Source organism: Balaenoptera physalus, assembly GCF_965194825.1.
Source record: "Balaenoptera physalus genome assembly, chromosome: 6".
NCBI lineage: Eukaryota > Metazoa > Chordata > Mammalia > Artiodactyla > Balaenopteridae > Balaenoptera > Balaenoptera physalus.
Genome location: NC_138885.1, coordinates 122,261,426 through 122,287,651, shown reverse-complemented (window position 1 = coordinate 122,287,651; position 26,226 = coordinate 122,261,426). Strand labels below are relative to the sequence as shown.

The 26,226-nt window shown below is 40.6% G+C and overlaps 1 protein-coding gene across 2 annotated transcripts in view; it reads left to right on the top strand.

Moving 5' to 3' along the window:
• The window catches only part of EPHA4 (EPH receptor A4), a 217,227-nt gene that overhangs the window by 44,223 nt on the left and 146,778 nt on the right, over positions 1-26,226 (top strand). For both annotated transcript variants that reach the window (XM_082466376.1, XM_082466377.1), the window contains exon 4: positions 18,741-18,896. In XM_082466376.1, coding sequence (XP_082322502.1) covers positions 18,741-18,896 — 156 coding nt within the window. The remainder of the gene's footprint in view (positions 1-18,740; positions 18,897-26,226) is intronic.

Here is a 26,226-nt window from a genome sequence, read left to right as displayed (position 1 = left end):
CAAGCGGGAGCCAGCCTTCATCGTGGTGCGCGGGCCTCTCACTATCGCGGCCTCTCTTGTTGCGGAGCACAGGCTCCAGACGCGCAGGCTCAGTAGTTGTGGCTCACAGGCCTAGTTGCTCCGTGGCATGTGGGATCCTCCCAGACCAGGGCTCGAACCCGTGTCCCCTGCATTGGCAGGCAGATTCTCAACCACTGTGCCACCTGGGAAGCCCCATTTGGGAAATTCTGAAAAACCACTCTCTAGAACTCTATTTCCTTATCTTTTTTAGTTTGCCTATTCATTTGACATAGGCTTCATTAGGAAATGACAATTGTACTTCCCAGGTAACATTCATCCTTACGTAAGACTGGTTATAAGTCTGTCTTCGGTGGGTCATGATGACTTACAGCTATATTAAGATTTAATATGGACTGACCATTGCCCTGCATTCTCTTTCTCATTGTAGAAAAACACCTGCAAAGATAGGCAAACACCTGAGGAATGATCATTTCATTTACCACTTGCCTTATTGACTATCTGCACATGATTATGCTTTCTCAAGTTTCATTTTCCTTTCTTCCATTCAGCAGCCTGGCATGAAAATGCACTCAGACAGAATCTGGTGGGTTTAATACTTAAACTCTTGGGGAGTTCTGGTGCTAAGGAGGGAGGGTAGTACCTGGCAGGAGGCACACAGGAATGGCTAGAGCCTTTGCTCTGGAGCCATTCTCTCTGCATCTGACCTCCCAGCCACCACTTAATAAATATTTTATTGCCTCTGCAAGTCAAGCGCTGTTTGGGTGCCTTGGTTTTCTCAACTGAAATATATCTTTTTGGAAGCATATTGATACTGAGGTTCTCAAATTCTAGGCGGTAATGCACAGTTTTAAAATAACGTAACAATTAGAATTTTATTTTTATTATCACCTTCGATTTATGGCAAGGGATATTGGCTTTTGAGTTAAGAAATTAAGAAAATGATTGAACTTTCAGAAGATAAAACTCCTGAAAATGGAACGTAAGTCTGTGAAGTGTGGGAGACCCTGCTAGAGCCATGTTCTGGAGTGGGTGTTTATTGGGTGTGTTGATTGGGTTTAAATCCCTGTAATAGTGAGCTTTGTTGTAACAGTAACCTACTGTCTTTATATAATTTCTAGACTGGTCATTGCATAGGTAAGGTTAGCTAACTTTTTGACTCATTGTGCTTTATCAACTGGACCAATCCTACAATTTAGCTGCTCCCACATCACTCCCCTGATACTGTTCTCAAAGAATACAGACGTCTTTGACATTGACAATCTGTCCCTTCCTAGGCCTCTTCCTCCTTAATAATCACCTTGACTGTTTGAAATTCTGATCTCCTTTAGCTTTTTTTCATGTACCCTCCTGGTTCTTCCGCAGTGAATGTAGCATTTGATCTATAGCAGTGGACACTGAAATTCTCAGGTGCCTTTCATGCACAGTGGGCATAACTGGCAATGCCTAGGTCAAGAGCAAATGGTGATGGTTAAATGTGATCACATGTTTAAAGTGCGTGGCCTAGTGCCTGGTGGTGGCCAATAAATTCAAGTTCCCTTCTTGCTCTGTTCTGTTGTCTATCCTGCCTTTTTTCCAGTTGTCTTTGAAAGATGGTATTTACCAGATTCCTTCCTGAACTTTTTCTGAATCTACAGCTTCTCCACTCCTGTGATTTTTGTGTTCTTTGCAGATATTTTCCAAATCTCTGTCTCTAATTGTGCTGACCTCCAGACCTGTATTTCCAATTGCTTCCTGAACATCTCAATTTAAAGGTCTTGAATTCAGTGACCACCTAGCTGACCTCATGCCCTTCCTTCCAAAAATCAACTCCTCTTCCTCTAGTCACTATTTTGGTTATGGTGTCTCTTCTCTCAGGTATTTGGTCTGGAAACCCTATGGCTAATTTCAATTCCACTTTTTCTACATCCTGCAACATCTAATTAGAACTATTGGTTTGGTCTTGGGTAGAGCGTTCTTCCTTTCCTCATTCAAGGGCAAGTTTGGAAGTAAAGTTAGCTGCTTGAAGTTAGGCCAAGCAATGGTTACTTGATTGATATTCACAGTTGTAGGTCACAGAGTCTGTGGGGCTGAGAATAGGGAAGGAATTATTGCAAAATGTCCCTGGTTAGCACCGTATGGACCAGGCCAAACCTTGCTGTATATGGAATAACCTGTCTCTCATAATCTCTATTTTCCAAATACATGCAGGTGCTACTATAGTTAATAAAATGCAAGTGTATTTTAAAGAGTTATTGAATGTGTAGTAACCTTTTGTCATTGTAGAATTTTTCAAATAATGCATACTGAAAGTGCAGCTGTTGGGGGGTTTCATCAAATGTTATGATGTCATATGATGAAACATGGATTTCAAGGATTATTGACTTTTTCATTTGTTCAGAGTCACAAATGCATAGGAAAAAGAAAAGTCAGAGATTACATGAGCTTTCAAAAATTAGATTTGGGGGAAGAGAAATCAGAATTGAAAATCTCAAAACACTTGACTAGTAAGTTTAGAACTCCCATCTGTTATAATCAAGATAGGTTTTTGTGTGTGTGTGTGTGTGTGTATGTGTGTGTGTATGTGTCTAGGATAAGTCCTGTCTTCTGGGTTTACCAATTGCTTGCTGGATAACAGGGAAATAAATATATGTGTAAATAAGCATGAAGATAAAGGAGTGCAGTATGTACAAAGTAAATTTGAGGTCTGATTCCCGAACGTAGTAATGCTTGACAGAAGAGGTCGTGGCTGGTTTTATTTAGGCTTGGAAGTGCCCACCGAAGAAAAACAAACACACAACCTAAATGTTGTGAGTTATGTTTTATTCAGGGACCTTACTGAGGACTATAGCCCAGGAGAGTGAGGAACTTCTTAAGAGGTAAGGAGGAGCCAGGATATATAGAAGTTTTTGTTGGAAAACAAAAAACAACAACAAAAAAATACAGCCACATAGTTGAACGTCAAAAGGTTACTGCTAATCACAAAAACCAGACATCTTAAGTTAACGATGTAGTGCTCTTCTATGTATGGGAATATGCAAAAGTCTGGGCTCATTGAAACTATTCCTTAAATGTATATATATCTTAACTATTTAGGGTTAGTATCCTGCTTTTCTCCATCCTGAACTCCCCACAGGGTACACCGTCATGGGGGGCTGATGGCTTGATGGTGGGCAACATTCCTTGTTTACTGAAATCGCAGGCAACACGTTTTTTTTTGTTCTGCAGAGGAGAGGTTAAGATTTTATTATTCGGAAGTGACTGAGAACTTGTGAACCATCCAAGTGAGAACAAATGCTACACGGTCTAGTTTGACTGAAATGTAGGATATCTGAGGAACAATTGGGGCTGGATATGAGGCTTTTGAGTGTCTCTACTCTTCTGTTCGAATTTGATGGAGTACACAATGGGACCCCTTGCAAGATTTTAAACACAGGCATGACACAATCAGTGTGGACATTGTATTTTCTTTATTACACAAAATGGGTATTTAAAAATTACGCTTAAATCCAGATAATGGCCAATGAAGAAAGTGGAAGCAGAAACTAGAGGAAGGGAGAGAGACAGAAAAACTGAGAAACTACAGGGGAAGTAGAAAGACCTTGGTCAAAGAGCTAGGTAAGGCATGGCTGGAGCTCTAGGTTGTGGTGGAGGTAACCTGCTTTCGTTTACTTGGGCTGGGAGTTTAGAATGCTATCCTTGCCTTGCCTCTGAAAGTTTACTTTGGTTGTTCTACCACTATGCCCAGGTCTTTTCATGTTTTTTTATCCTTAAACCCTGAGAGGCTCCTTTCCTAGGGGCTAGTTAGCTGCAGTATTAACTTCGAGTGGCAATGCCAGCAGCATTAATACCATCCAGGACCAGTCTCCTAAGTGGGATGTCTTTATAGCTGGAGCAGAAGAAAGAAGTTCTGTTGGATGAGCCTGAAGAGCTGAAGAAAAGGAAATGTTTTCTCGGCATCCCTTCCTGTTCTCCACGCCTCTCTTTCCCTCGGATCCTTGCGCTGAATCACCATCTGTTTTCCACCTCACAGGGTGTTGGGGTTAATATCAGCTCTGCAGTCTGTAACTCAAGGTCCAAACATCCTTAATCAGAAACTGCATCATTTCAAGTACGCTGAGGAAACGGGTTTCCTTTGTGGCCCCTGGTAATGTTAGTATTTTCATATTCTCAAACCATGGATCGTGTTTTGTTATATTCTACCCCCTTTGATTTTTTTTTTTATTTAAAACTACATTTATAGGCACCCTAGCTGTGACACTGCACTGTTTTGTTTAAAACATGCACCTGCTTTGTTAGTAAAGGAAACTTTGCCAAGAGAATTGTATGTAGGTGGGTGTGACTAACTCAACAAAGAGACTTATCTCTTATCCTATCTGCCCGAGGTCCCAAGGCTGCCTTTGATACGACTTATTTCTTCCCTCACCAGCCCCACCCCCTCCAACCTGTACTGCTCTTTCCTCCCCGCAATTTTTCATATCGAAATAGTTTAGCTTTTCAAAACTAGTCAGCCCTCTGGATTTATTTTCTGTTGGGTGGCCTGAACCATGGGCTTCCTACTCCTTTGGGGGCCAGGGGCTCACAAGCGGAGAGCGTTCACATTTTGCCTCTCCACCTCCCCCACCCTTTAAGTACTACCAGCAGACCTTCTTGCCTGCCTGCGTTGGGATTGTACTCTTTCCCTTTTGGCAACTTTCAGCACAGCCTGTAACGTTGCGAGGCTGTGTGAAGGGAAATCTGAGTCCCAGTGGCCAAGAAACATAGGAACAGGAAAGGGAACCCAAAATGATCTTTGTAAAGCTTGGTTCACAGAGCCAGGGGTGGTCTGGTCGTGTGTCCAGCCTTCTAGAGCTGGTCATCAAGGTTTAGATGCTAAAGGCAATTCATCCGTCCATTTATCCAGCCTACCAATATGTCATGAACAGCTACCAAGATGCTATACGCAGTGCTGGAGATTCCATCGCGAACAGGATAGGCACATTTACTACTGCTACTGATTAAGGGATGCATTCTACAGGGGGAGATGGGCCGGGAACCTCTAAACACACGGTTCATTACTGAACGATACTTGTGCAGAAGGCGGGGTTGAGGAGGGGGTCTGCAAGAGTGAGGCTTTCCTTGTGGCTGGTACCGGCATCCCAGGAGTCCCTTCTTTTCTTGTAAGCTGAAGATGACTGTTCTGCACTGTAGGCTAAGGACTGAGCTATATGATCACAGGGACTATCAGGAAAAAAGGGTATGAATGGTACCAAATCTGAAAATTCTACTCTCATTTTTTCAGTTTTCTGGAAACCAGCTAGCTATCTGCGGTCTCCCAGTTAGGTCAACGTCAGCTCTGTGCGGAAACAGGAAAGTAAAGACCCCACTTGAAAACCCACAGAGCCTGCCCACACCAACAGCAGCCTAATGTCCACTCAAAAGCTAATGGCTCTTCCTTGACTTCTGTAGCTGTTGACAAATTCTTGTCAGTTGCACTCCTGGTTCCGGTTTGCATTGCGCTTGGGAATCCGGCCCTCAGGCAGGCTCCTCAGAGTCAGTGGGTGCTGTCATGCAGCTGCCCTCAAGGTATGCCTGCTGTACGTAAGTGGTCGGAAGCCTGGGCCTGGTTGCCAGCCTCCGAGAGACTGCTGTGTTGGTGGGAGGTGTTCCGTCATCAGCGGTGGGAGGGATGGCCCGGTCTGCTCAGGTACATCTAGACATGACTCATTTCAAAGGACACAGCCAAGGGGAGAACCAAAATTTTCTCCTTATGTCACTTGTCTGGTATCTTAAGTCCACATCCAGGAATATTTTGTGACCTCACTGAAGATCAAAGTGAGTCCTTTATGTCATTTACTTGGAACCCAAGCTCTGATCCCTGCTCCTTTATCCCTACCCGGGTCCAGGTCACCATCATCTCTTTTGAAAAATCTCCACCCTGCTGGCCTCTTGGAGCTCAGTGTTGGCTTTCCTCCTCAAGATTTCCCTAGAGACGGTTCTTTTTCTCTAATGGATGCACACCTCAACAGGGGCCTTTGCAACTTCCTTTTTCCCCTGGAATGCTTTTCTCACAAAAATCTTCACATCTGCTGGCCCTTTCTTAGTTCAGAGCCCAGCTCATGGGTCACCTGTAAAAGGCTTTCCCTAAGCACCTGCTCTAAGCCCTTTCCCCAGTCTCTTTCGTGTTACCACTTTGCTCTCTTGTAATTATATCCGAGCCACTAGAGTGTGTGCTCTTCCAAAGCACAGACGCCCTGTCTGTCATCCCCTCCCTCTGCCAGGCATATGCAGCTGCTCAACTGTACATGTGGAGTGAGTGAGCCTTGATGCCATAGAGAAAAGACATTTGTTTTCTTCGTTCTCTTTTCTGATTTTAGTAAGTGGCCAAAGGAGCATAGGAACACTCAGAAATCTCTGCTAAGACAGGTAGGAGAAAGTTCAATAAAGAGTTGAAAGTTAGGAATTTAGGGGGGAGTGGGTTGTTCTGATAAGCCCGTAACTCAGACCCATGGCTGGTAAGTGGTCGAGCTCAGGTCCTGAGTTCTGCTGATGAGCCCACACCAGGCCTGGAAGGGAAGGTGAATGTACTGGACTCATTTGCTGAATAGCATTTGAACCAAACCATAAATGACTTTAATGTTTATGAAAACATGTTAGCTATTTCAGAATCATTGAGTCTCTCAGATCCTGGGAGGAGTATAGACCAGAATTTTAGAAGTTTAAAAAGAGATTTTATAAATTATGTAGTCTGGTGTCCTCAGAGGAAACAGAGGCCCAGAGACCTTCAGTTGGTAAATGTTGGGACCGGAACCCCACTCTGGTCCCCACAGAGCCTGGACTCTGGATTCACTTCCTGCACTTACACATACGCGAGGAATGAATTCTGACATACCAAGTGTAACCTTGACATAGCCTTGAGGAAAAAAGCTTCATTTTGTTCATGGAGATGATCATCTACCTGCCAAATTTTTTTAATGCTTTCTTTTTTTCCTCTTCTGGGAGGAGGATTTATGACTTCATCCTTTTTTTTTTTTTACTTCTTCAAATCTGAACCTCATTCAAAATGATCCCGCCTCAGGGCGAGGAAAAAGTTTTCTATTCTAATAAATAAAATACAGGTCTTCTCATGGTCTCAGCTTTCCAGACACAAAACTGATCTACTTTTGACGGCTCTGTGGAAGGACTTTTAATGTTTTTCAACTGCTTTGTGATATACAGAAAGTAAGAGTAATTAGCAAAGAAATTAAACCATTTTCCAAAATCCAGGTTGGTTACGATCTTGTAAATAGAATCCTAAAAAACGTTTTCAGTTTCCCATGCTGCTTATAATCATTTTTGAAGGTTAGTTCAGAAATTTGTTTTGGACCAATAAAGATTTTTGTACATCTGAGATGAATTTAGGTTATGTTAGTGAAATTCATTTCTTTTGTGTTTGGCAATAAGCCTGATTTGTTCTCCTGCTGGCTTTAAATGGCTCTCACTGTCACCCCATCTATATTTTACAAACAAGAGTTGTCCCACTCTTCCTTCAGGACCCAGCACTGTGGGAACTTGTCAGTATCATGGTCTCGTTTTTGTTTTTATTAATATCAATTTTCATCGTGATTGCTTGTGTTTGATATTTGGGATGAGATACAAATGAACAGATTATGACTTGATAGTTCCTCTGGCATCCCTGTTTGTGATTTATAATTTATACCTGGAAAAGCTTTACTGACCTAACTGATAATCCTTCCCAACAAAAGATAAACACCTGTATAAGTCATCAGTGTAAGTCAGATGCACTTGAAAGGGACAAAGAATTCACCTGCAAGCACTTTTGGCATCTTGCCCTTTCCCATGAATTCAAACTGCTGACAGAGAAAGCTGATGCTGCCAAAGCACTTTCAGCAGGAGAACCTCCCAGAGCCCCTGAGGGAGGGACCAGCCCCACCTGCCATGCTGTAAGGACCATCTAGAGGCCTGCCCTTTGTGCTTTTATTAGAGGAGATCCGGTGAAAGCAAAGAAATCGTCCTAGTGCTGTGGAGCTCAGACATGTGAATGTGCAGCGCCCAGCCTCCCTTTTGTCCAAGTGGTCCTGTAGAAAGCTCACAGGTAAGCCCTGACCAGTTGCTGGTCCGTCCTTGTCAAGGTGGGTGCCCGTGGACTCTCAGTGTCACGCTGCATATTCCTGCTAGCAATTTAAACTGATTTCTTGGGACCATCATCTGTCAGCCTGATGGGCTGAAAATGCATTAGCTAAAGGATCAAACCCACCCCACCCCTGAAGCTTGCAGGAGTGTAACTGAGTCAGTGGGAGAGAGTGAGTTGGTACTAGCACTATTTTATATAATAGTGAAGTCACGAGTGATCTCAGATGTTTGGTCTGCTGGTTCTCGCTCTGATCTCTCAGATTGCCTCTATACAGCACCAAACACAGACGGTGCACGTGCCCCGTGAATTTCACTTGGTCTAGACTAGGACTCTTCAAGGAGCTCCTTGGGAATTTTTTGTTGTTGTTCTCCTCAGACATGAGCAGTGTTGGAATAGTCAAACACATGTAATATTAAATGCTGGCAGATAGTTATATAAAATCACTAATCCACTAATGCAATACCAAAAACAAAACAAATGTTTAACCTGCTCATATCCGTTCAACATAAATCCCCTTTTAATCATGAGTACTCAGAATTTTAAAACTCTCTCCAAAAATTCTCAGTGTGATAATATTAAAAAAGTAAACAGTGAAGGGGCCCATGATCAAAACCTCAGCAGAGAATTGTAATGCATCCCTAATAACGTTAGCAGTGAGTCTTTTAAAGCTTCTTTTTCTTCTTCTGAGCTCCTTGGGCCCCATCAACATAACAAAAAAGAAGAGGGGGGCACTGAGCAGTTATTACTGTAGTCATTTCAGCCACATAAATCATGATTTGTGACAACTCAGGCTGTAAAGTCGTTTGGATGACAATGACCAGCGACACTGCCAGAGTTAATCAAATAGTTGTTTAACATGTGTTTCTCTTGGTCTGACCCTGGCTTCAGAACATATTTCATTCATTCCCAGTCTTTACAATCTTTACTTTTAAATGGAGAAACAGCAAGTATAGGATGTACCTAGAATTAATGAGAGAACCTCCAATTGGGCTGTGATCTCCCTAAAAAGAGGGGCCTTGTCGAAATCAGCCTGGTAAATACCCAGAGTGCCTACTTCCGTGATCTGTTCCTGGCTGGCAATCACTAACTCCTGTTTTATTTCCTTCCGGGTAGAATCAGCTTCCTGGCCAAACTGTTTTTCCTTCAGGAACATTCTAGTCAGGGGTCACCTGTTCTTACAGATGCCATCTTTCTACTCAGTGCCTTCTATATGCAGACAGTCTTGGGACTTCCCTGGTGGTCCAGTGGTTAAGACTCCTTCCTTCCACCGCAGGGGGCGCGGGTTCCATCCCTGGTCGGGGAACTAAGATCCTGCATGCTTGCGAGGCGTGGCCAAAAAAAATAAGCAGATAGCCTTGGGTTAGGTGCGTAAGAAAGGTCCCCATAGAAGCCTGCGGGTAGCCCTGCCAGAGAGCGTCCTTAAGATAGAAGCGTGAGCAGCAGAGTACTCCCTTCCTGAAGGCAACAGCTTCACGTTTCCCAGATTTCTTAGGGCTTAGTATGTGCTCAGTGAATACTTGCTGTCATTGTTACTATTACTATAAAGGCTTAACAAAAACATTATAATAATGCTTAATAAATGTTTGCTAAAACATGAACGGCCGAATGAATGAAAAGGTGTGCATACCTGCCGGTGGATGATCTTTTTACATAATGATGCTGATCCCATGGATTCAGGTATGAAATTCAGTGTGTGAGGAGCGGAAAAAAACATAGCTGCTTCCTTTATTCAGTGCTCTGACCTCCTATTTGAAATCAGTGGATGTGTAACGAACCACTAGTCTTTATGTACCCCAAAGATCAGAGGCCGAAGAAGGCGATAGCACAGCTCATTGGAAAGTTGGTCCCTCTCTGAAATGTCAGGGGTAATCAAGTGCGGTGTTAATGGCTTCAGAGTCGCATGCCATCACTGTGATTAATGTACTATCAGTGGTGAGGATAGAGCCTATATAGCTGCACTTATGATATTCCCATATATTTTCAGTAATTTTATATTCAAGTTCAAGGCAGGGATTAGGTGTTTTTAAAAACATGATTAGGAAATTCCCAGTGGTTAGGACTCGGCACTTTTACTGCCAGGGTCCAGGTTCAATCCCTGGTCGGGGAACTTAGATCCCACAAGCTGCATGGCACAGCCAAAAAAAAAAAATAATAAAAAAAATTTTTTTTAAAGCCGTGATTAAACACTTTGTATGTTTAGCTCATCTTAAAGTTTTTGTTTTTCTTGACTTTTTTTCCTTTATATTGGAGACATTTGTGATTTTTAACTTTATTTCCTTTCCTAATATAAACTTTTACATACTAGAAAAGCAGATAAACTTAAATTTTGCCAAAGCCTTAAAAACATTATTATAAATCATTCAATTAAGTTCTGCTCAACCATGCAAGTTTATATCTTCGATACGATCAATAAATTGAAAAAAATCAATCATTAATCTCAAATTTTATCAAAGAAAGTCACGGTCATTGATATGTGAAATTTAGTATGAAATAAAAGGAAAAGATCCACAAAATTTGTAGAGCTCTGGGGATTAGATTGTTTCCTTGAAATAGTCTCATTGTTTTTCAAGGCAATATTGAAATCCATGATTTGTTTTTTTTTAATATAGCAAATTTTCAGTGTCCTAAATGGGAGCATAAGAACAAGGGTTAGAAGAATAAAGAATCTTTATTTAACAAACTACATATTAAATATATATATATATATATATATATACACATATATAGAGTGATTACAGTTTGTTGTGCTGCCTTCTATTTTAAAATTGTTACCCCCTATAAAATTGAAATAACTTATTTGTTTCTAGCAATGCTCTATTCTGATTTATTATAAATTCATGTTAACTCCCATCTTAGAGAAAATTGTAAAGATCAAACTAAGTTAAAGTTTCTAGCCTCATTGTGGTCAATTCTGGTAGCAACCTCTGGGCTTTAGATCAGAATAGATTCTGTCTCTTTCAAAAACACTGAAGCCCTTTATTTGTCCTATCTCTCAAGTCACTTACATCTAAATTTGGAAACCTAATTGCCTTTGTTGGAGCCCTTAAAAATTCCCCCATGAGAGAGAATCCCAAACTGATGTAGCCAGAGCTTGGAGCTAGCAACGTACATTCAGGTCAGTACCTTTACATACATACAGAGGAAGGCTTTTTTAAAGCAGTTTCTGGCAATGGAATTATGCCTTATTAATATGCTGAATCTACTAATTCATTTTCTTCTTTTCCATGTTTAGTTGAACTTTGTCTTCTTTGGAATTTCTTCTGTTCACGTTGACTCCCTCCAAGTTTACCAAAGACAAATAGCTCCTCAAATAATTAGACTGTGTGTTTTTGAGGCAAGCAGGGAAAATAATAAGTTATTTCTCCATTGCATTCTTTTTACTTGTGTTCAATAATTTTTATGGAGTTAATTTAAATTTAGCAGGCTTTATGTGAACTTGCTTCTAGAGGATTTACTGCATCTTATGTGAAAACTGTCTGCATCTGACATTTTAGAATTACCTACCTATTTATGGAATTATCCCGCATTCTGTTCTTGAAAGAGCAAGTCAATTTTCGGTGTAGATTTTTTCTGTCATTTTCTTCCCCTTTGTCTATTTTTTATGAAAGCTAGTTCCAAGATAAGAGTGGAAACAATGGAAGGAGCTGGAGGGTAGAGAATAGGATGGAACTGTGGTTTGCTGAAAGAGATGGTCTGCATCATAAACTATTGATGGAAAAAAGAAACCTCAAAACCCAATCCAATAATTTACTTAATTTTAAAAATGTTCTTACATATTTTTAAAATAAAAATAAAACTTTACCTGAAACCTATTTTGTGTATGATCACTAAATAAGTTGCCGATGCTATGAGACAGAATTCAATCCAGGGTTTTTCACATCATGTTAACAAAGGAAATAAAACAACGAACACGTTATCTCATAGTGTTTTTGAAATTATATCCAGTTCTGTTCAAAAACAAAACAAAAACTTGAGTTTTATTTATTTATTTTAAAAAATATATATATGGATTATCTGCACATTTGCAGCCTGTTATATCCCACTGTAGTAATAATATGTTACCCTTTTAATGAGTAGTTAGTACAGACCGGGCACTGTGCTTCACTGCCTAGGTATTGTCTCATTTAATAAGTACATCAGCCCCCAAGTCAGGCTACATCACTTTCTTACCATTGCTGCAAAAGAGTAAGCTTGCCACCAACCATCTTACCGGAAAACTAATTTGACTCAGTACTATAATATGTACATTCACTTTAAATTGGCTTTCAGGGAATGGTTTTTAAAGGCAACATTTGGGGTGACTGCTGCAGGATATATGACTTTCTTCTGATTGGTTAGTGATGAGGTAACAGGGTGGTGTTCCAGGAATCTTAATCATCAACTTTCTGATTCCAACCAGTCTGGGGTCTCATTGTAGTTACTATTTACCACCTGGGTGGGCGTCATAGTTCCTACTGAACTCAAAGATGTCTATCAGATTGTCATATATAGCCCTTGAGGAGCCCTTGTCATGTATAGCCCTTGAGGAACAACTAGGGCTCTGTTTTATCTCTGAACTATTGTTCAAGCTATCTTGCTTAACTGCTTTTCCTTTGTTTCTGCATTCCATCACTTCTCTGATTAGTAACTGCTTGGAACTCAGGGAGACACTACAGGGTAACAGAGATCAAGGAACCTTAGATTCCAGACTTGATCCTGGCATGCTCTAGAAGGAATGGTGGGCAAGTCATTCATCTCGAAAATGAGTGTGTTGGACTAGATTTAATGTTGGCAAAGTATGACCCCCAGGCCTGACATCTGTTTTTTATGGTCTGAGAGCTAAGAATGATTTTTATAGATGACATTTGCAATCAATTTGATAATAAGGCACACTTTTTTTGAACTCCAATTAAGTGAAATATTATCCCTCCAGATAGGAATTCCATTCTTCTCATTAATAAATAGCACTTAATTGTTACTATTATATTCTGAATTTCATCAATAAAAAATTTTGTAGAAATTTCTTAGAATTTTATCTTGTTATATAATTACCTTCTTAATATCCTTGGTCTTCCTCTTGGCCTGCAAAGCCTAAATTATTTACTATCTAGCGCTTTACAGAAATGTTTGCTCGGCCCTGGATTCGATGATCTCTAAGGTTCCTTAAAAAACTCAATTTCCATTTTTTTTTTTTCCAACACATATCAGGAAAACCAGTCGTGGAATGCAGTTACTGGCACAGTGTGGTTTTGCCAGTGTTTTGCTATTTATGAATGGAATAGTTGGATGGTCCCAAAGCAGAGCCCCATTTCCCTGTAACAATTGTCCATCTTTACCCTGTAGATTTGAAAAGCATGAGGAGATCTATAAGCCTGATTTATAAGTTAAGCTACACTGCCTGGGTTAGAAAACCAACCCTGCCTTAGGCAGATCGTTAACCTCTCTGCCTCAGTTTTCCCATCTGTACTACGGGGGATCTGTTGATGTTCACAACTTCCCCAAAGATGGCTGGGGATTGCACATTTCTGCAAAAACCTGAAAGCAGAAACCTTCTTTAGAGACCTCATTTTATTTTATATTAGTTTTTATTTTAATTTTTTTATACATTTTATTTTTTTAAATTTTTAAATTTTTTTTTTTTTGGCCTCACCATGCAGCATGCGGGATCTTAGTTCCCTGAGCAGGGATCAAACCTGTGTCCCCTGCATTGGGAGCACAGAGTCTTAACCACTGGACCGCCAGGGAAGCCCCCAGAAACTCTCTTTGACAGAGTGTTTTCCCCTTAGGAAAAACTCTTTATGTTATTCATATAATATACAGTCTAGCAAGTGAACAGTTAATCAGAAACTAATTTGATAATGGCCATTACGCAACTTTGATATTTCTAAAATAAATTCCTAAGCGTACTGAAAATACTGTATATCCAGTACACCAAAGGCAGAGTTCCCCATAGTACCCGTCTGGAAGTGTGTGCCTAATATCCTACCCACATGATGAGGGTAGAGGGACCCACAGGCCTCCCAGAGCCAAATGTTCCCCCTGGACCAGTTTGCATAAATGGCTCAGATTGCCCCAAGGGAGCCACTGTTGGAATTTCATCTTTAACCTTCTGGAGACTCCAAATTAAAATGCAAATTTGTTACCCAGGAAGGTAATTTTTAACACATTAATGTTTATTTGTTAGTACTTTAGCACAAATTAGGTTTTCTCAAATTAGCCAGCTGCCTGAGAGCAGTGCTTAAATAGAAGTGAATCAGCCTCCCAGAGGTGGGCTCGGGGTAAATTTGAGTAAAGGCCCATCCCCCATCACTGTCAGCACCCAGCATTTGCAAGAGTGCCTGTGTGTGGTCACACACACACACACACACACACACACGTGTGTGTGTGTGTTAAGTCTGGACTTCAGAGTCCAGACTTTAGCATAGCATTGTTCAATAGAAATACAGTGCAAGTCACACAGATGATTTTAAGATTTTTAGTAGCCACATTAAAAAATGTAAAGTTTCAAAGGTGAAATTAAATTTAGTGGTATTTTATTTAACTCATTATATCCAAAATGTTGCTTCAATATGTAATCAATATAAAAATTATTAATAAGATAGTTCTCCTTTTTGAGTACTAAGTCTTTGAAATCTCCTGTGTATTTCACATTTACAGTTTGTCTCAATTCGGACCACTCCCGTTTCAAGCGCTCAGGGCCCGCTTGTGGCCAGTAGTTACTCTGGACAGTGTGGACCTGGAAAGTGGGTCACAGACGTGTGGTTGACCGAGGCAGCAACCTGGTGCGCTGGAGGGACACATGGAAGTTGGGACCACCCGTACTTCCCCTCCACTCAATTATATCAGTGTCACATTTTGCTAGAAGTCAGTCTTAACCCTGTGTAATTACATAAAAACTTTTAGAAGAACCTGATGCTGGCTCCACCACTTAGCTCTGTGACCTTGGGCAAGTTACTTAAAACCCTCAGTTTTTTCATTTGCGTGTAAACGCCATAAATGCTCAACGAATATTTGATGTATCATCACAATTGATATTATTAGTGGCTATTTTTACAAACTAAATTAGTTTAAACGTGAACTATAAAGGCAGTCAGGTGCGATCAATCTTTCTGTATTTCTCTAAAAAGCAGAAAAATGACCAAACATCTATATATATATAATATCTTTTAAGAGTAGGTTTCACTAGTTCCTGAAATTGGGCATTACACCTCATGCAAATCATCTATACACCAAGAATTCCTGAAGATACTGCCTTGCCTTAAGAACCATTTTGTTTTTGTTTTTAACCAAAAGTAGTTATATTTAAATATTCCACAAAGAAACTTCTACAGAAGACTATCCTAAAATACAACCTCATTATAGTAGTGGGTGAGCCAATGAAAGAAAAGTTTTTCTTTCTCTTCTTTGTCCTCATTTATCTTCTTTTATTTAAAGTCAGCAGAAAGAACTAATTAAGGCAAAGCTAAAGGAAAAGAATTCAGAGTTTTGCATGGCACATGTGAATTAATCTTCCCACAATGGCATATTTGAAAGGTCAAGTAAGGCACTCCTTCTCTGTACCCCATCTAGTGAACCCTCACCAGCAATGGGGCAGAAGGAAGGCGTGTCTTGGGTGTGCAGTTTGGCTCTCTCCAAACTTGCTTACCAAGTCACTATCATTCAAAATTACAGTGTAATGGTTTTCACCCAAAAGAGAATGACGGAAAATCATAACATGTGTCAATGCTTGCTATACACGTTTCATGGGGGTTTTGTTTAGAATGAAAGATGTAGTGAAGATTTTAAGATGCAAATAAATGGTGATTAAATATGGGATGTACTTACACATTCATGCACCAAACGCTGCAAGGCTGTGAACCACACAGAGCAAAGAAATGTACTTAGCCATCAATTTAGAAGGTCATTTTGAATGTAGGCAGCAAAATGGCTGTGTGCATGAAAAACCACTACTGTATTTTGAGAGATCCTTCCTAAGAATCCTGAAATATTAATAACATGGTCTTAATGTAGTTGAAGACACAAGAATGTGTTAAGGGTAGCGAGGGTTGCTGAGAATAGCACAATGCCAATTCTGTGTTTTCTGCTTGCGCTTGTAAAAGCAAGAGGAAAAGAGAGTAAAAATAGTGTGCTTAAAGAACAGCAGCCTTCAATTTCCCAAATAGATATAAAACTCTGTATTCTCCAAATGAATTCACAAATACTTACTCTTGGTAACATTAATATACTAGCTTCAAGGAAACAGAAAAGAAGTATAAAATTGAAAACTCATTTCTCCCTTAAATAAACATGTATATACTCAACTAATTTTTGTACTTTAGGAAATTCAAGATATCCTTCAATTTGATTTTTGTGAACTAGGAATCCAATTCTTTAACTGGAAGTAGTCTTATTGGAATAGAAGTGGAGGAAATAGCAATGCTTTTTTTTTTTTTCTTAACAAGTTTTTGAATGTGTTCTGTTTTCACATGGCAATGAATCAATCATAGGCCAATTTTGTTGTCAATCTCCTACTCCCACTGTGAGTTTTTACATTTTGATGCCTGATGAAACGAAGGTGCACAAGGATTAGGCAGGACCGTGGAAAGTTTTCCTCCAACATCCAGATGTGAAAAAATAAAAGCAATTTATTCCTTCTTGGCCATCCCAGCCCCGAGCCACCAGGTTTCCTCAAGTTTCCTTTGTGGGCTGTGACTGACTGAGTGAGACAGGAGACCCAGTGGGTTTGTGTCAAGTTCAAGGACTCATTGTGTTTGAAGTGGGAAGACCAAGTTTGACCCTCGGTGCTTCTACCTGCCAAAGCCAGAGTTTTTGATTTTAATCGAAACCCTAGGGCCATCTTAAGCGTGACCAAGAAGCACCTTGCATGTTGAACCTTATCTAATGATATGATGTGTATAAACTTGAGACACATAAATCTCAGTCATAGTCATTGGAGCAACTTGTTTTTCTAAGATGCTCCGGTCCAGTGACAGCCAAAAGCAAATAAGGGAGAGATTGATCTCCGAGCGCTTTTATCGTCGGTGCTCCACACGCCATAAAGTTTTGGCTCGTTAAAGGAAATTCCATAAACAACTTTAGTTAATAATGGTGAAGTAACTGTGTGCTTTTCTGGAGCTTCTGCTGAACTCCGTTTCCGCTTGCCTTTCCGCTTGCCGTTACCAGAGCATGATTAAGAAAATACCAACAGGATGTGCTGGACGGGGGAACAGACTTCAACTGGAAGCCGTACGGATGTTTGATGGATGAGTAACGAGACAGGGAACGTGGCCATATCTCCTCAGGGAATCACACAGTTCTGTGGATCTCTTTTTATCTACTGGTTTGAGTAAAATCTGCTGATTGCTGGCGCGGTTGGTCTCTTGCGGTGGTCACGCTGATGGAAAAGGCCCTTCTCCCAGCTGATATTTCTGATAGTATAGAAATACCCAAAGTGTGTGATAAATGGAGAAAACTGAGAATGAATCATACTGGAAAGACTGTGGGTAACTGTCACATTTTTATGGTACCTCTGGTCTTATAAAATAACTTTATTTTTAATGGCCTTGTCACTGTGGGTTTAATACGGATGGTGTCGGTCAATTTTTATTTGAGGTTGAGACAGACTTGGGAGGTGATCTTGAAGGGCATAGGGGAGAAAAGAAAGGGAGAGAAAGACGCTATTAATTATTATTTATTGTGAGATTTCCCAGAATTATTGAGTCTTTCCACATTAGTCGAAGCAGTCCTCGGTGTCAGTGTGATGTTTGTAAAGATGAGGTCATGGAAAGCGTGTCAGGTGCATAAGGAACTATATGGCCCATGTTTTCTCCACCAGCCACTTGGGCCGTGTGTGCAGAGGGAAGGCGGTGTTGGAAAAATGGAGGAAGGGGGAAACATGAGGGTTTTATGAATTTGAAAATGAACGCAAAACATCTGCCAATCTTAAAAAAAAAAAATCTGTACATATTATATTCCAGAATCTACTGTGGGTAGTTTATATTACTTTCCCCTGAAATCATGATCCACGTCTTACCAACTCTTTTCTTTTATGCTTGGTTGCTTCTGTTGGTCTTTCACTTTGGTTCTGTCTGTAGCTGAGCGTAATTAGGAAATAATCACCTACCAATTTTTTGTTGGCGCTGGGATACACTTCCAACTATTTGGTTCAAAACCATGCTGTCAGATTCCATAGCATGGGGCCAAGAGTACAGGCTTTGGGGGCCGAACACTTGCAGTCAAAGCTGGTCCCTGACATTTACCAGATGCACGGTCTGGTGCCGACAGTTTACCGCTCAAAGCTGGTATTCCTCATTTCCAAGGTAAGACTAGTAACAGTGCCTGTGGAAAAGGGGCGCTGTAAGGATCAAACGGCATCCTGCATATAAGCATGTAGGAAGCGCTGGGTAAACTTTAGCTGTGCTTTTATTGACACAACCGGTTTTAAGAAATTTTTTTCCACAGGGCTTTGCCACCTGACCGTAATGTTAATGGCTCTTAAAGAGTGACTGTTATCAACAAATGTTTTGGGTTGTTTTACCTGCATCTCAAGCCAGATGCTCACTAGTGATTAGCAAAAATGTCTCCTGTCTTCTGAATCAAGGAGGTAACATTTCGCTTTGCTATGTTATCAGGGGTTTATGTTGATTTTTTTTTTTTTTCTGCTTTCCTTTAGCTTGCAAAATTGGATATTACAAGGCCCTGTCCACGGACGCCAGCTGTGCCAAGTGTCCCCCACACAGCTATTCTGTCTGGGAAGGAGCCACATCGTGCACCTGTGACCGAGGCTTTTTCAGAGCCGACAACGATGCCGCCTCCATGCCCTGCACCCGTAAGTTGTATGCTCATCTCCCGTTTCTTAGATGCCAACAGCTTTCATTTCCACCTAGCAGGGCACTGCCAGGCCTTCTCCCAGGATAACCATGCAGGGGGCAAATGAAATGAAACATGCATCTTTTCTCAGTCAGAGCAGGGGCAATCCTTAGGAAAAGAAAGGCTCTTTCTCACTGAGTTTGTCGCCTTCAAAATGCACAGCTGCTAACAGACGACTTGGTGGAGCAGAGATTGAACATTCAGGGGTTGTCTGACAGTGTAATTAGAGCTGAGACTGGAATTTATAAACGGCTTTACCGTTTCATCTAGGACTCTTGGGGAAGCGTGACAGCTGCAAGGGAAACAGGTATAGGATGGGATCACATGTGGGCAAGTGGTTTCAGTTCTGTGCACTGATGTGATAGCTTGCAATGTCATTACCCTTCTTCCTTCTTTCCTCATAGTTTTGTGTTCATAACATTTAGACCTGGATCCTAATAAGTGCTTGTTTAACGATAGGCACTGAACACATGCTGGGTTAAGGAATGGATGGGGTTGGTACCTCGGTATGCAGGGGAATAAAGAACTCCTTTCTCGCACTTTATACGGACAGTGTTTCTGGGGGTTGACATTCCTTTCATGCATACTGTGGGATTCATAGACCCTGCAATGGCTATGACCTTGACCAGAACAGGGAGTGGTGGGCCCAGGTATTCTACCCCTGTGTTCTCATTGACTGAGCCTGTGTTTGGAGGGACAGAGTTGAGTGGCCAGGCACAGGAGCTTTCCACAGGTTTTGGCTTTGCTTCCCAGCCCACCATTTAGTACCCAAATGACTATTTAGCCTTTTAAGTCTCAGTCTCCTCATCTGTAGAATGGGCTAATAATAGTACCTCCCTCATGGTTGTTGCTACTCAGTACCCTCATGTTATTTACATACTATGTAAAATGCATAAAATCATGCTACTTGATAGATGTTAGCTTTTACTGTCATTAGGACTTTCATTATTTTGTTCCTTAACTGCTGTACATTCCATCTCGGCTGGCCTGTAAGCATCACTGCAAATAGCAGTTTTTTTTCTGGTTTGGAGTCAGTTGGGTCAGCTGGGGGGCCATTGTCTAGCCCAGTCAAGGACCACCTTTAAAAGGAGTGAGTGGAGAAGCTTCAGGGCCATCCCAAATTTGTACTGAAATTTCTGTACCCTCAGGAGTTCATTTCATAACCAGAGAGGATAATAATTATTGTCATAATAACTACAACAACCATTTTATCATTATACCCAGGTAATGCATTAGGCACTTTTGATTAACTTTATCATAGGGCTCATATGATAACAATCTACGAGATAGACATTATCTTTATTTTAGAGGTGAGGTAACTGCCAGCTCAGAGATGTTAGGGGTCGTGACCAAGACTCCACCCCAGCTTGGTGATGGTGCTGCAACACCAGAAGACTCACACAGTTTCTATTTATTGGGAGGCACTCTTGCCCTCTTCCCTAGCTCATGCACAAATTTCCAGAGGGAAGGAGTATATTAGGGCCAGGCTTAGTTGTAAACATAACTGGACAAAGATTTCCTCATCTTCTTTTTCTGTTCCTTCCATAGACTAAGTACTTTCTCTGGATGCCACGTATATTTGATATGCTCAAGTCCCAGCCTGTTTCTTTTCCAATCTAAATATTCTTCTCTAATGTTCCATTGTGTGCAATTAGTTTAATAATAAACTCTCCTCCTCCATCCACACCCACTACCAACATTTCTCCAGTTGTGATTTTAGGGCACAATAGCAAGCTCAAAGGGAAATATAGTGGGACGACCATGTGATAATTGCCCTCAATTTGCATCATGCAGTCCAACACCTACTTTCCATATAGATAAGTCTTCTCTAGGCTGGGGCTTGATTGTGAACCTCATAAAATTCACCTCTGATGGCAAGACAACCTGGCTTTTTCTCCCAGGTATTTTTAGTCTTATGATTCTCATCTGTTATCTAGCATTCTAGGGGGCCATGGGCCAATCACTTAATTGCTGCAGCTTGCTATGTGGGAGTTTAGGGAGACCCCAAAGGTTGCTACATGCCTGAGTTACTGGTATGTTTACCATATGTGGAAAAGTGGTTTCTGAACCCTTGGAGTTGTATGTTTCTGTAAGAGTAAATTATTAGCTTTACCTTGACTACGCAAATGAGAGAAAGAAAATATTGATTTTAGCCTATGGGTAGACCTGAAAGTTTTAACATGAAAGTAACTTTTGCATTTTTCAGAGATTGTTTTCAACAACGTAAGAGAGGTGGCTTTTTGTGTCATTAATAAGAGACCCATGAAAATACCAAAGCAATATGTGATCCTTAACACTTTCCTAACAAGATCATTGCATTTATTGTATCTCTCCGGCTCTGAGTTAAGAGGAAACACAGTGCTGATGTTAATACCACACACCTGAGAGTCTATTTAATCTCTCCAAGCCTCAGTTTACTGATCTATAAAATGGGATTCTCACTGTCTACCTGTGAGGTGGTTTTAAGAATTAAACAAGAAGGGACTTCCCTGGTGGTCCAGTGGTTAAGACTCCGTGCTCCCAGTGCAGGAAGTCTGGGTTCAATCCCTGGTCAGGGAACTAGATCCTGCATGCTGCAACTAAAAGAGCCCACATGCCTCAACTAAAGATCCCTCATGTGGCAATGAAGATCCCGCATGCTGCAACTAAGACCCGGAGCAGCCAAATAAATAAATAAATATTAAAAAAAAAAAAAAGAATTAAACAAGAAGATATTTGCAAAGGTCTGGCACATGGTAGGGATCTAAAAAATGTTTGTTCTCTTCTTTTATCCCCAGCTGGTCACTTCCTTCCCCAAATGACCTCCACAGCAGACAGCCAGTGCATCTCACTGCCCCTCTAAAGGGATTTTCTCACTTGACTACCTGATTAAATTACCAATGGCTGTACTGTACTCCAGAAGCTCTGGGGTTAGGACTGAGGCATCAGTATTTTCAAAAGTTGCCCCCATAATTCTACTGTACAGACAAGGTTGAGACCACTTCTCTACAGAGTTGAATTTTTAAGTTTTATTTTTTAATTTAATAAATATTAACTACATAAGACTCTTTAAGACCTCTTTGAGATAGGGGTAATCTGGGAGGTGACCATATTTTGCTAACAGATAGACTAGTAAATTAAACAGCAGAATTAGAATCTGTTCTAGCCTACGGCTCTCCTTCTAGATTTCTTCCATCCTGGTGAATACAGTGGACCTGCATTATCCAAGACAGTAGCCACGAGGCACACGTGACTGTTTTAATGGCCACATTTCAGGGCTCAATAGCCACATGTGGCTAGCGGTGACCATACTGAACAGCACTGCTATAGAATATTTCTACGATCACGGAAAGTTCCATTGGACAGTGCGGTAGTAGATTTTTCAATAGAGAAGACAGTGGGAGTTTCTCAGAGAACCCCTTGATCAAATAACCCACAGAATGAAGCCCTTCCCCCTCGCCCCACCCCCAGCTTTATCGGCTTCTCTTGACAAGATGTGGGGATGGGAAGGAACGTAAACCTCAGGGATCCTTTCAAAGTGCTTCCAGCCTCTAATCAGTTCTTCCCAGTTGGTTAAGCCAGGTGACAAACCCAATTCCCTTGTGCTGACAGCCATGATAATCAGGGACTTCTTTGTTCATTATGCTGTCTTTAACCCCAACATTCTTATGCAGCCCTGAGTTTAGTGATCGCTCACTGTGACGGCACACTAATGAAGAAATAAAACACACTCTCTGAGACTCATTCTTCTAGCCAAGAGAGACTCTGCTCCACTGGCTTGTAAAATCAGGTTTTTTGTTCACTTGGAGAACGATTAGACCAGGAATACCAGCAGCATTGGCTAATTTAGAAGGAAACTCCTAAGAAGTTCTTCACACCGTCGGCATTGCTGGAGAACTTCAGAGAATTTAATGGAGAATAAACTTTATCTCTAGGAGGACTTTGGATGGAGCTTCTGGCTAGGTTAGCTTAGCATAAATGGCTGTGAGTAAGATAGGCAGTTTTCAATGGAGGTATCATGTGAACATTTTCAAGAAAATAATCTGTACCTGTTGGAATAGAGAGTAAGAACAATGCTTCTTAAACATGAATGTGCGTAGAATCACGTGAAAGACACCTAGGGATTGGTAGGCGATGTCAGACTTGACATTCTGCATTTTTAACAAGTCCCCAGATGCTTCTGATGGTGCTGGTCTGTGGACCACCTTTAGCCAGTAGGAATTTAGAGCCTCCCTGATGGATCGCATGTGATGGGAGACCCTCTCTTCTGTCCTTGTCACTTTCAGGCCATTTCTTCAGCTCATTGGTGACTCTAGAGAGATATTTCAAGGGTTCTGAACATTCTCCCTTAATGGAAATCGAGTACTTCATTTGTCTCCCAGATGAAGAAAATCCAACCTGGTTTGGAGTTGCATAATCAAACACAGGCACTGTGGAGTCTCTACTATGTTACTAGGTTACAGCCAAAGAGTGGAAATGTCAGTGTTCCCTTTAGGCATAGACATCAGTCAAGAAAGTCAACAGGGTTTTTGGTGACATTGCCAGCAAGGCAGACACGCAGGCCTCCATACATACAAGGATGCCATCTAAGCTGATGAAGGGATTTTGATTTCATGAACCATTTCTTAGAAGAAATTTCAATGTGATTTTTAAAAATTGGAGTATAGTTGATTTACAGTGTTTTAGGTGTACAGCAAAGTGATTCAGTTATATATATATATATATATATATGTGTGTGTGTGTGTGTATATATTCCTTTTCAGATTCTTTTCCATTAGAGGTTATTACAAGATATTGAATATAGTTTCCTGTGCTATACAGTAGGTCCCTGTTGTTTATCTATTTTATGTATAGTAGTGTGTATCTGTTAATCCCAAATTCCCAATTTATCCCCCTCCCCTCTTTTGCCCTTTGGTAAACATAAGTTTGTTTTCTATGTCTGTGAGTCTATTTCTGTGTTGTAAATAAGTTCATTTGTATCATTTTTTTAAGATTCCACATATAAGTGATATCACATGATGTTTGTCTTTCTCTGACTTACTTCACTTAGTATGATAATCTCTAGGTCCATCCATGTTGCTACAAATAGCATTTCATTCTTTTTTTATGGCTGAGTAATATTCCATTGAATATAAATACCACATCTTCTTTATCCATTCATCTATGAATGGACATTTATGTTGCTTCCGTATCTTGGCTATTGTAAATAGTGCTAGTGAACATGGGGAGCACATATCTTTTCGACTTAGAGTTTTCGTCCTTTCTGGATATATGCCCAGGAGTGGGATTGCTGGATCATACAGGAACTCTATTTTTAGTTTTTTAAGGAGCTCCCATATTGTTCTCCATAGTGGCTTCACCGATTTACGTTCCCCCCAACAGTGTAGGAGGGTTCCTTTTTTGCCACACCCTCTCCAGCATTTATTATTTGTAGACATTTTAATGATGGCCATTCCGACCAGTCAGTATAATTTTTATCAATGAAATCAATGTCCTTTAACTCTGATGATCACCAACCCCTCCCCTCCAGATCTCTTTCCCCTTCCCTTTACCTTTCCACGTAGTCGGGAATGTAGTCTGGCAATCAGCAATGCTGGGAGACCAGTGCAGGAAGACCTTGATGCCTTAGTCATTCAGTTGCTCGTTCAGTGATTCTAGTGGGTGTTCTTTTACCCCTTTGGAGGACCGAACCAGTATTATATTTAAGGTAACTTTCCAATCCTTCATTGTGTTTCAAAATGTACTGGAAAAAAATGCCTTGTGAAAAGGCAAATTGGCTTTGTGTATCTGGAAAGAAATAACTGATTTGTTATTTTGCCTCTTTTACTTCTGAGCCCCATTATGGGAGTAGTTTTCCGTACATTTCAATTGGAAATCTGTCCTTGTGCTGTTGGGTCCTCTTTGTTTAACTTGTTTGATGAAACTTATTAGAGCCTCATGATTGGGGGCACTCTGTAAATAAGAGATTATTATTTTAGATTGCCAACTTGAAGGGCCTTCACGAATCTGTCTGTAAGTAAACGGCCTTGAATAATTCAGTCAGCTATGCCAAACAAACAAAGAGTGATTGATTGATACTTAGATGTGGCCTAAAATATTCCAAAATTGCAGCTTTTAAGATAATTTGTACTGGAGGAGCTCAGTGCTAATGAGGGCAAATTTACCAAGATCTATGACGAAAGGTCCTGATTTGAGAAAGCTTTCTGCAGGTTTAGGTTATCAAGAAATTGAAACAGCCTAGCTCCAAACAGGAAAGCATCACTTACTTTGTCTTTACATTTGCCTTTTCTAATTGAATTTATCGCACCACTGTATTTCCTCTAGAAAGTGTATTGTTTTAAAATTACCATTTCAGTTCTATTACTCAAAGCCCTCATTTCTAATGCTTTCTGACAGTTATCAACATAATGAACCATAATGAAATGATGAGCAATCTTCAGTGGAAACCCAATATGGATCCCAGTGGTGCTGTGTGACTGCGTTGTTAACATTTGAATGCAAATTAAAATAACATTGTCCTTACTTGTTTCCAAGGTCAGGAGAAGAGAGAGACTTTTTTTTTTTTTTTTAAGTGCTTTAATTTTGGAAATCTCATATCCATTTTCCAACAAGCCCTTGAAGGTTCCACTGATGTTCATCTCTACCCCAAAGATTTACATGCTTAACAGTCCAGCTAAGGGATTTTGGAAGGGATGTCTAACAGGAGGCTTTGATGTTACAAACCGTAGGTTAAAAGGTAGCCTTCGGTTTCAAGTAAACTACATTTCTTCCCCACCCAAAAGCATATTTCTTTTTGCTTTGGAACTGCAAGTAACTAATAATGTAATGATGGAAGGAAGGACATTATGTGAAATTGATCAATGAGAGTGCAGTTGGTGACAGACTGGTGACAGACTAGTTAGTGGAAAAGTGAGAATAAAGACCAAAGATTCCTAAAGTTTTGTTCATGAAAGTGTTTCAGAAGATCCATTGGTTGATCCCTAACCACTTCACATTTTATTGTCTATGTTATCAATCCTTTTTTGAGAACATATTTTTACGAAAATTCTTGAATCTAAGGTTTGGTTATTTCATGTGACTTATAAAATTTGCAATATTAGAGTGTAGATTCATGCTGCATTCCATAGGACAAAAACTCAATTAAGACACCAACTCCCCCTTTTCCAGATCATGTGACGTAGTTTTTAAGGCAGAACATATGGTCCCCACTGCCTGTTAAGCCAGTTGATAGGCTACCAAATGTGCCTGTCCTCTGGACCATAAAAACTGATCAAAACAACCAATGACATTTTCATGATTCAGATGCGGCC